This window comes from Cuculus canorus, chromosome 15, assembly GCF_017976375.1.
Source record: "Cuculus canorus isolate bCucCan1 chromosome 15, bCucCan1.pri, whole genome shotgun sequence".
In the NCBI taxonomy this organism is placed as follows: Eukaryota; Metazoa; Chordata; class Aves; order Cuculiformes; family Cuculidae; genus Cuculus; species Cuculus canorus.
The window spans coordinates 1,945,777-1,956,664 of NC_071415.1; the positions used below are offsets into that span (position 1 = coordinate 1,945,777).

Genomic DNA, 10,888 nt, shown 5'->3' on the forward strand with positions numbered 1-10,888 from the left:
TATGTGTGTATGTGTGTCCATGCCTGTGCATGCGCGTGGGTGCATGTGCATCCTCATTCCAATGGCAGAATATTTGGTTCCCATAAATCATAGAATCATCTGGTTGGAAAAGACCTTTGAAATCGTCTGAGTCCAACCATCCTTATCCACCACTGATCCAGGTCCCTGAGCACCGTCTGTTAAACCCCTTCAGGGATGGGGACTCCACCACTGCCCTGAGCAGACTCTGCCAGGGCCTGAGAATCCTTTCCATGAAGGAATATTTCCCAATACACAATCTAAACCTCCCCTGGCACAGCTTGAGGCCATTTCCACTCATCCTATGGCTTCTTAATTGGGAGCAGAGCCCAGCACCCACCTCACTCCAACCTCCTCTCAGGAGCTGCAGAGAGTGATGAGGTCTCCCCTCAGCCTCCTCTTCTCCAGGCTAAACAGCCCCAGGGCCCTCAGCCGCTCCCACAACCCCTGTTCTCCAGACTCTTCCCCAGCTCCGTTCCCTTCTCTGGATGCGCTCCAGCCCCTCAAGGTCTTTCTTGGAGTGAGGGGCCTAAAACTGACCCAGGATTCGAGGTGCAGCCTCCCCAGCACCGAGTGCAGGGGACGATCCCTGCCCTGCTCCTGCTGGCCACCCCATGGCTGATCCCAGCCAGGATGCTGGTGGCCTTCTCGCCCACCTGGGCCACTGCTGGATCATCTTCAGCCAATGTCACCCAGCATCCCCGGGGCATGTTCTGCCCGGCAGCTTTCCAGCCGCTCTTCCCCAGGCCTGGAGCTGCTCGGGGCTGTTGTGTCCCAAGCACAGGACACGGCACTTGGCTTTGTTGAACCCCATCAATTGGCCTCAGCCCATGGATCCAGCCTGCCCGGATCCATCTGCAGAGCCCTCCTGCCTCCAGCACAGCAGTGCTCCCACCCAGCTTGGTGTCATCTGCAAACTCCCTGAGGGAGCCCTCCATCCCCTCACTCCAATCACAGATAAAGATATTCAACAGAGCCGTCCCCAAAACGGAGCCCTGGGGACACACCTGTGACCGGCAAACAACAGGGTTCAGCTCCGTTCATCACATCCCTCTGGGCTCAGCCATCCAGACACTTTTTTCCTGGTTGGATGAGGAAGGGTGAGACGAGAGCAGAAACACACTTGTTTTTGGCAGGTCCTTCCTTGCTGACGCCTGTGTTAGCTCACAGAAAAGGGGGTCTCCAGGTGGGCCAGTGCTGAGGGCCACCCTGTGTGGCAGCGTTTCCACAGCCACAGCAACACTGGGATCAGAGGGTCAGAAGTGAGCTGGGTGGGAAGGGTCCCCTCCTCTGCCCGCTCTCACACATGGGTGACATCCCCTGGCATGGGAGGACATTGGGTGCTGCTGGCGATTGCAGGGACCCCCCAGGGCCATCCTTCAGCTCTCAGGGGATACCACAACGCGGTGCTGCAAACATCAGAGCCAGCAGTGCCCTGGCAGCCAAGAGGGCAGCTGTGTCCTGGGAGCATCCAGAGGGATGGGATTGTCCTGCTCTGCTCCGCACTGGAGCGGCCCCACCTCGAGCACTGGGGGCAGCTCTGGGGGCACAGGATAAAAAGGATCTAAAGGTGCTGGAGAGTGTCCAGAGGAGGGCACGGAGATGGGGAAGGGTTTGGAGGGGAAGGGTGTGAGGAGCGGCTGAAGTCACTGGGTCTGCTCTGCCTGGAGAAGAGGAGACTGAGGGGAGACCTCATTGTGCTCTGCAGCTTCCTCACACGGGAGGAGGAGGAGCAGGTGCTGAGCTCTTCTCTCTGGACCTGAGGGAATGGCAGGAAGATGGCAGGGGAAGGTTAGGTTGGACATTAGGAGAAGGTTCTTCCCCCAGAGGGTGGTGGAGCCCTGGAACAGCTTCCAGGGAAGTCATGGTGCCAAACCTGACAACATTCCAGCAGCGTTTGGCCAAGGCCCTCAGTCCCATGGGGTGAATGTTGGGGTGTCCTGTGCAGGGAAAGGGGCTGGACTCGATGGTCCTTGGGGGTCCTCTCCAGTTCAGGGTGTTTTATCAGTCTATGAATATTGCCCCAAAGGCCAAGGGGAGCACCGCAGGGAGGTGACGGCCATAAAAACTCCAGCGAGGTGCGGCAGCGGCGCAGCACCAGGGAAGCCGCCGGCCCTCTGTGCTCCGCTCTCCTCATGGAGCAGCCTTTGTTGCTGCTTGGGTTGGGTTTGGGGGGTTTGGATTAGTTGCGGGGCCTGGCTGACCCCCCCCCACCCGGCCCGGCTTCCCACGCGCTGGAATGTTCCCATAATCGCCGCTCCCTCACAGCAGGAAACCCAGAGCCTGCACCGCTGCCGCTCACACAGCCCGGCACAGCCACACAGCCATGTACAGCCATGTACAGCCACACACAGCCATGTACAGCCAACACAGCCATGTACAGCCACACACAGCCATGTACAGCCAACACAGCCATGTACAGCCATGTACAGCCACACACAGCCATGTACAGCCACACACAGCCATGTACAGCCAGGTACAGCCACACACAGCCATGTACAGCCAACACAGCCATGTACAGCCACACACAGCCATGTACAACCACACACAGCCATGTACAGCCATGTACAGCCACACACAGCCATGTACAGCCACACACAGCCATGTACAGCCAGGTACAGCCACACACAGCCATGTACAGCCATGTACAGCCACACACAGCCATGTACAGCCACACATAACCACACACAGCCATGTACAGCCATGTACAGCCACACACAGCCATGTACAGCCACACACAGCCATGTACAACCACACAGAGGTGCAGAGCCATGTACAACAAACAGCCATGTACAACCATGTACAACCACACACAGCCACGCACAATCACAGACACACAGAGCCATGTATAACTGCACACAGCCATTTACAACCACACACAGCCACGCACAACGGCACACAACCATGCACAATGGCACACAACCATGTACAACCACACATAGCAATGTACAACCACACATAAAGGTGCACAGCCCTGTACAACTGCACACAGCCACGCACAGCTGTGTACAACCATGCACAGCCACGCACAGGCACGCACAACCACGCACAACCACACACAGGCACATACAACCGCACAGAGCCACGTACAACCACGTACAACTGCACACACAGAGCCATGTACAACCGCACACAGCCACATACAACCACACTCAACAATGTACAACCACACAGAGCCACACGCAGCCACGTACAACTGCACGCAGCCATGCACACAGCCATGTACAACCGCACACAGGCGCACACAACCATGTACAACTGCACACAGCCATGCATAACCACACAGAGCCATGTACAACCACGCATAGAGGTGCACAACTGCACACAGCCCTGCACAGCCACACACAACTCCACTCAGCTGTGTGAAGCTATGCACAACCGTGTACAAGGGCACACACTGCACACAACCCCCAGCCACACAGGACCACGCACAGCCCCGTCCCAACGCAGCGGCTGGTACCGTGCCCTCCAGCCCCACAGAGAGAGAGTGTACGTCCGTGTCTGTGTGTCCATATGCCTCTGTGTGTCCATGTCTGTGTGTCCGTGTGTCCATGTCTGTGTCGCCATGTGTCTGTGTGTCAATGTCTGCGTGTCCATGTCTGCCTGTGCATCCATGTCTGTGTGTCCATGTGTCTCTCTGTGTCCATGTCCGTGTGCCCATGTATTTGTGTGTCTCCATGTCTGTGTCTCCATGTGTCTCTGTATGTGTCCATTTCTCTGTGCATGTCCATGTGTCTGTCTGTCCATGTCTGTGTGTCCATGTGTCTCTCTGTGTGTCCATGTCTGTGTCCCCATGTGTCTGCGTGTCCAGGTCTCTGTGTGTGTCCATGTCTGTGTGTCCATGTGTCTGTCTGTCCATGTCTGTGTGTCCATGTGTCTCTGTGTGTGTCCATGTGTCTGTCTGTCCATGTCTGTGTGTCCATGTGTCTGTCCGTGTGTGTGTCTGTGTCTGTCTGTGTCCATGTCCACGTGTCTGTGTGTTTGTGCCCATGTGTGTGTCCATGTCTCTGTGTGTCTGTGTCCGTGTGTGTGTCTGTCTGTGTCTGAGTGTTTGTGACCGTGTGTCTGTCTGGGTGTGTCTCTGGGTGGATGTGTCCACGTGTGTGTGCGCGTGAGTCTGGGTGAGTGTCCATGTATGTCTGTGTGTCTGTGTGTGTCCCTCTCTCTGGGTGTGTCCCCCCATGTGTGTCTGTCTGTGACTGTGTCTGTCCCTGCGTGTCTGTGTGTCCATGTGTCTGTGTCCATGTGTGTGTCTGTCCGCATATCCGTGTGTGTCCATGTGTGTCCGTGTGTCTGCCTGTGACTGTGTCTGTGTGTCCATGTCCATGAGTCTGTGTTTGTGTCTATGTGTGTCCCCGTGTCTCTGTGTGTATGTGTCCAGGTGTGCGTCCGTCTGTCTGTGACTGTGTCCGTGTGACTCTGTCTCCATGTCTGTGTCCCCAACACCCCCCCCCCCGCCTGCAGCCCTGCTGTCACCCCCCCCACGTCACTCCCTTGGTGTCACCTCCCCACCCCCACAATATCACCCCCTCGACCCCCCCCCCCCGAGATATCACCCACCATGTCCCCCCTAACTCCCCTGGTGTCACCCCCCCCGTGTCACCCTCCCAGTGCCACCGCGGAGTCACCCCCTGTATCCCCCTCCCCCCACATTCTTCCCCACTCCCCCCAGTGTCACCCCCTTACCCGTTGTTGCCCCCCCCGTGTCCCCCTCCCCGTGTCCCCCCCCAGTGCCACCCCTCCCAACCCTGCCCAGTGTCACCTTCCCGGACCCCCCCCCCCCCGTGTAGCCCCCCCAGTGCCACCCCCCTCGATGCCCCACAGTGTCATCTGTGTGTCCCACGTCCCCTCCAGGGCCACCCCCGACCCTGCTCGCTGTCGCCCCTCCTTCCCCCCAGCGTCACCCCCCCATGTCACCCCCCCGTCTCCCCCGATGTCGCCGTCCCCGTCCCCCTCCCCGGAGACCCCCTCCATGTCACCCCTGTGTACCCCGGTGTCGCCCCTCCCCAGACAACCCCTGATGTCCCTTCCCATGTCGCCCCCCCGTAACCCCCCGTGACCCCCCCCCAGTGTCACTCCCCCATGTCACCCCCCTCGTCTCCCCCCCCCGGTGTCGCCCACCCCTGTCACCCCCAGATGTCACCTCCCCATGTCGTCCCCCCGTACCCCCCGTGTCACCCCCCTCCAGTGTCACCCCCGTGTCCACCCCCGTACCCCCCGTGTCACACCCCAGTGCCCCCCCATGTCACCCCCCCGTGTCCCCTGGTGTCGTCCCCCCCCAGACACCCCCCGATGTCACACCCTCATGTCCCCCCCCGTATCCCCCGAGTCACACCCCAGTGCCCCCCCATGTCACCCCCCCCCGTGTCCCCTGGTGTCGCTCCCCCCCGAGTCACCCCCCCATATCACCCCCCCCCCCGTCTCTCCCGGTGTCGCCCCCCCCGCACCCCCCCCGTGTTCCCCCCCCCTCGGTGTCGCCCCCGCCCCCCCCTCCGCCCCCGCCCCTTCCGCCGCGATGGCTCCCGAGGAGCCGGGGGAGCCGGGCTGGGAGCGGGGGGGCGCGGGGGGGTCCCCGCTGGGCGCCGGGGGGCTGCTGCAGCTCGCCGTGGCCACCGGGCTGGCGGCCTGGGCCACCTGGGCCGCCCTGCTCATGCCCGGCTTCCGCAGGGTGCCCCTGCGCCTCCAGGTACCTGCCCCGAGCCCCCCCAAACCCGGGGGGAGACACCCCCCAGTCCTCACCCCCAGTTTCACCCCCTAAAACCCTGTGGGGACCCCTCTGCCCCCAAACCCACTGGGATTCTGCTGCACCCCCCCCCACGCCTCCCAAATCCAGGGGATCCCCCTGCTCCCCCCCAAACCTACAAGGACCCCTCTGCACCCCCAAACCCATGGGGATCCCCGCCCCCCCCAGCCTACAAAGACCCCTGTGCACCCCACAAACCCCTCTGCCCTCCCAAACCCATAACCCCCCCTTACTCCCCCAAAACGTACAAGGACCACCCTGGCCCTGACTCCCCTTCCCCCCCCCAAACCCATGGGGAACCCCCTCCAACCCCCAACCTACAAGGCCCCCCCTGCCCCCTTGGCCCTGCCCTCTGTGCCCCCCAAAACCCATGGGGACCCCCCTGCCCCCCCAAACCTACAAGGACTCCTCTGCCTCTGTGGCCCTGACCACACTCCCCCACAAACCCATGGGGACCCCCCCTGTCTCCCCCAAACCTACAAGGACTTTCCTGGCCCCTGCTTCCCCCCCAAACCCATGGGGAACCCCCTGCCCCCCCAAACCTACAAGGGCTTTCCTGGCCCTCCCTTCCCCCCAAAACCCACGGGGACACCCTTGCCCCCTCCAAAGCCTACAAGGACCCCCTGTTCCTGACCCCACAGTCCCTGCCCAAACTCATGGGGACCCCCCTGCCCCCCCAAACCTACAAGGACCCCTCTACCCCTTGGCCTTGGCCCCCCTTTTCCCCCCAAAACACTAATGGGGACCCCTTTGCTCCCCCCTCAAGCCTACAAAGACCCCTCTGTCCTCCCCAGACCCCCCTGCCCCCCCAAACCCATGGGGAACCCCCTGCCCCCCAAACCTACAAGGACCCCTCTGCCTCCTTGGCCCTGACCCCCCTTTTCCCCCTGAAACCCTAATGGGGACCCCTTTGCTCCCCCCTCAAGCCTACAAGGACCCCTCCGTCTTCCCCAAACCCCTCTGCCCCCCCAAACCCATGGGGAACCCCCTGCCTCCCCAAATCTACAAGGACCCCTCTGCCCCTCTGAAACTGATGGGGACCCCCCTGCCCCCCCAAACCTACAAGGATCCCTATGCCTCCTTGGCCCTGACCCCCTTTTTCCCCCTGAAACCCTAATGGGGACCCTTTTGATCCCCCCTCAAGCCTACAAGGACCCCTCCGTCTTCCCCAAACCCCTCTGCCCCCCAAACCCTTGGGGACCCCCTGCCCCCCCTCAAACCTACAAGGCCCCCCCGCCCCCTTGGCCCTGACTCCTCTGCCCCTCCGAAACCCATGGGGACCCCCTCTGCCCCCCCAAACCTACAAGGACCCCCCTGCCCCCCTGGCCCTGACCCCTCTGCCCCCCCAAATTCTTCCCCCCCCCCAAGCCCTCCCCCCAAAACCTACAAGGACCCTTCTGCCCCCCTGGCCTTGACGCCCCTTTCCCCCCAAACCCATGGAGACGCCCCTGTCCCCCCAGGTCCCGTTCCAGCCTGCCAGCCCCCGGCAGGTGTCACACACGCTGGCGCTGCTGCGGGGCCGCGCGGGGAAGACGGTGGATCTGGGCTCAGGAGACGGACGCCTCGTAAGGGGGGGACAAGGGACAGGGGGGTAGGGGTGTCCCAAGGGGGGACAGCAGCAGGGAGGAGGGCTAGGAGACCCTCACAGCTGATGCCTGGTCTTGGAGAGCCCTGGGTGGTCCTACGTAACCCTAGATGGCTCTAGACAGCCCTGGAGGGTCCTCGACAGCCCTAGGTGGTCCTGGATAACCCTAAATGTTCCTCGACAGCCCTAGGTGGTCCTGGATAACCCTAAATGTTCCTCGACAGCCCCAGGTGGTCCTGGGTAACCCTAAATGTTCCTAGACAGCCCTAGGTGGTCCTGGAGAGCCCTAGGTGGCCCTAGGCAGCCCTAGATGGTCCTGGAGAACCCTCGAGGGTCTTGGAGAGCCCTGGGCGGTCCTAGACAGCCCTAGGTAGAACTGGAGAGCCCCAGATGGCCCTAGAAGACGACATGCATTGAGCAGGGTGGGAATGACCACTCTGGGAGCAAAGAGCCTTTGCAGCTGTAAGGAGCCAAGGACCCATGGGCCAGCAGGAGGGAGCGAGTTGAGCTGGGCAACAGCCCCGCCACCTCAGATTGTCCCCCCGGCTTAACACCAGGGTTCATTTTAGTTGTGACTCTCTCTCTCTCCAGGTGGTAGAAGCTCATAGGCAAGGTCTCCGGCCAGCCATTGGCTATGAGCTCAATCCCTGGCTCCTGGGGCTCTCCAAGTACCGGGCCTGGAAGGCTGGGTACCACGGGAAGGTTTCCTTCCTGAAGGAAGATCTGTGGAAGGTAACACCATCCCAATGGTCGGGCTGTAGCTTGGATAGGCCCAGCACTTGGTCTACATCTCCAGACCAGGCTTTGTTGATCGTTGTGTTCTCCTTCCCCAACCCATGCTGCTCCCAGGTGGAAAACTCATCCTCCTTCCCAGGAGAACAACAGATTGGGCAACCAGGCAGCTGATGGGTCTACAACAGGGCGAGCACAGGGGGGTGCGGTCTGCCCTGGAGTAGGGCAAGGGTGAGGAGCAGGGCTGGGAGACCTCCACTTTGCTGCTGCCCTGCCCCAAGCTGTGTTCCTAGGTGGCCCTGGGTGTCCTAGGTGGCCTTAGACAGCCCTAGGCGATCCTGGAGAGCCTAAGTGGTCCTAGGCAGCCTTAGAAGGTCCTAGATAACCTCAGATGGCCCTAGACAGCCCTACATTGTCCTAGGTGGTCCTAGACAGTCTTAAGTGGTCCCGGAGAGCTTTGTGACAAGGTGTTTGGTGCTTCTGGCACACAGTGGCCTTCAGAGATGCGCTGCTAAAGCTGGCATCAGGCACCTGCAGCCCAAGCAGAGAAAACCCAGCAGGGCACATGGTTGTGGGATGATGCTGGAGGCATCACACCCAGCTCCCGATCACACCAGCATATCCCAGGTGTCGTGGGGCATCTTTGAGTCCTCCAAGATTCAGAGGTTCTTTCATCGGCCTTTGCCTTCTTGTTTAAGGTGAACCTTTCTGATTGCCACAACGTGATCGTGTTCCTGGCCCCCAGCGTGGTAAGTTGGTCTCGTGCACCCTGATGTGCTCTGGCCTTGCTCTCTTAGAAAAGAGGGCAACCTGAGGCAGTGGCAAAGACTCTTTAGGAAAAGCCAAGCAGGTGTTGGTGCGAGCGAGCGGTTTGGTGCTGAGCACCCCTTGAATGTACAGAATCGATCAGGTTGGAAAAGACCCTCAAGATCGAGTCCAATCGAAAACCCAGCACTGCCAACCCCACCACTAAACTGTGTCCCTCAGCACCACATCCATATGAATTTTAAAGCCTTCCAGGGATGGGGACTCCATCACTGCCCTGGGCAGCCTCTGCCGGGGCTTCACCACTCTGTCAGTGCAGGAAATTTCATTACTCATAGAATCACAGAGTGGTTTGGGTTGGACGGGACCTCAAAGCCCATCCAGTTTCACCTCCTGCCATGGGCAGGGACACCTCCCACGGGATCAGGGGCTCCAAGTCCCATCCAACCTGGCCTGGAACCCCTCCAGGGATGGGGCAGCCACCACTGCTCTGGGCAACCTGGGCCAGGGCCTCCCCACCCTCACAGCAAAACATTTCTTCCTAAGATTTCATTTCTATCTCCCCTCCTTCAGCTGAAAACCATTCCCCCTCATCCTCTCCCTGCACTCCCTGATCCAGAGCCCCTCCCCAGCTTTCCTGGAGCCCCTTTCAGGACTGGAAGCTGCTCTAAGGTCTCCCTGCAGCCTTCTCTTCTCCAGGCTGAACAACCTCAGCTGTCTCAGCCTGTTCTCGTGCAGGAAGTGCTCCAGCCTTCTGAAAATCCCATCTAAACCTCCCTGGACACCACCTGAGGCCATTTCTTCTCATCCTGTCACTTGTCACTTGGTCCCCAACCATATGTAGGAGTCATACCAGCCCTGTGTTTTGGAAGGATCTTTGGTTGATACTCTCTGCTTGGGACCCACCAGCCATGCTGAGATCTGCCCTCTGGTCCCTGGTGGCATTGCCACTCTGTGGCTTTCCTAAGGTCACCTGGCTGTCTGTCTCTCCCCAGAAGCCTCCCCTCGCTACCAAGCTCCTTGCAGAACTCCCCGATGAAGCCCGGGTGGTGGCTGGACGCTTCCCTTTCCCGTTCTGGACGCCCACTAGCACCCTTGGGCAGGGGCTGGACCAAGTCTGGGCCTATGACATGAAGGAGGTGCGGCGAGCGGTGCAAAAGGCATGAAGGCAGCAGCGGGGATCAAAGCCCTCCAGCCCTCGGGCTTCACTCAGGACCACAACGAGAGGGATTCTTAGCCAAACTTTTCCCCTGGGACTTGCAGGGTTGTGGTGTTGTCTTCTAAAGAGTGGGGGAAGCCAGGGAGGGGAAAAACCTGTCTAGATATCCTGGAATTCTCACAAGATTTAAGGACTAAATCTCCAGTGCCTCTTTCTGTACTTTTGCTACTTCATTTCTAGCTATTTTTTTTCCAAATAAACATTGGGACGGTTCTTCCCTCAAGCCGTTTGCTTTGCCTTCAAGCTGCAAGGTCCTCCTGGAGGACTTTCCCGCCCTCCGAAGGTGGCTCAGAGAGGAGGTTGCCCAGCTCGCCTTCCACTGAAGTTCAGCCCTGCTCAACCTGGTCCTCATTCCTTTTTCCACTCAAACCCAGAGGAACAAAGGGTTTTCCCACCATAACAGAGCAGCTCATCCCCTTTGTCCAACCTTTTAGACCAAAGTTGGGCTTGAACCAACTCTGGCCTTCTCTCTTAGAAGCTGAGACAGGAGCAAAGGCAGGAGCAGCGTTGGCTCTTGGTCTTCACTCTGCATCTGGCCCAGGAGAGACAGCATCCTGAGAGGCAGGACTGGGAACCTGGCCCTGCTCCCCCTCAGTAAAAACCTGCCTGGGAACATGACCCCGTGTCCTGAGGCGCGATGTCTTCAGGGAGTGGCCAAATTCCTCCTGCTGAGGAGTGAGGCCAGATGAGAATCATAGAATACTTTGAGTTGGAAGGGACCTCCATGAGGTCCATGCAGTTCCAACCCCCCTGCCATGGGCAGGGACACCTCCCACTGGGTCAGGCTGCCCACGGCCCCATCCAACCTGGTCTTGAACACCTCCAG

At 59.9% G+C, this 10,888-nt stretch overlaps 1 protein-coding gene across 2 annotated transcripts; it reads left to right on the plus strand.

Annotated features, from left to right (window-relative positions):
* The first annotated feature begins 5,521 nt into the window (after positions 1-5,521).
* ANTKMT (adenine nucleotide translocase lysine methyltransferase) lies at positions 5,522-10,295 on the plus strand. Of its 2 annotated transcripts, XM_054080553.1 has the most exons (5): positions 5,522-5,704; positions 7,222-7,326; positions 7,938-8,078; positions 8,777-8,827; positions 9,839-10,293. In XM_054080553.1, exons 1-5 carry the CDS (start codon positions 5,534-5,536, stop codon positions 10,007-10,009), a joined length of 639 nt encoding a protein of 212 aa, XP_053936528.1. In that variant the 5' UTR covers positions 5,522-5,533; the 3' UTR covers positions 10,010-10,293. The 2 variants fall into 2 exon arrangements, with proteins under 2 accessions (XP_053936528.1, XP_053936529.1); XM_054080554.1 differs by lacking the exon at positions 7,222-7,326 and having other exon boundaries at positions 9,839-10,295.
* The last annotated feature ends 593 nt before the right edge of the window (positions 10,296-10,888 follow it).

Coding starts and splice junctions, on each gene's coding strand:
- ANTKMT (XM_054080553.1), top strand. CDS start 5,534: ATGGCTCCCGAGGAGCCGGGGGAGCCGGGCTGGGAGCGGGGGGGCGCG. Junction 7,327..7,937: donor GCTCAGGAGACGGACGCCTC/GTAAGGGGGGGA, acceptor CTCTCTCTCCAG/GTGGTAGAAGCTCATAGGCA. Junction 8,079..8,776: donor TGAAGGAAGATCTGTGGAAG/GTAACACCATCC, acceptor TTCTTGTTTAAG/GTGAACCTTTCTGATTGCCA.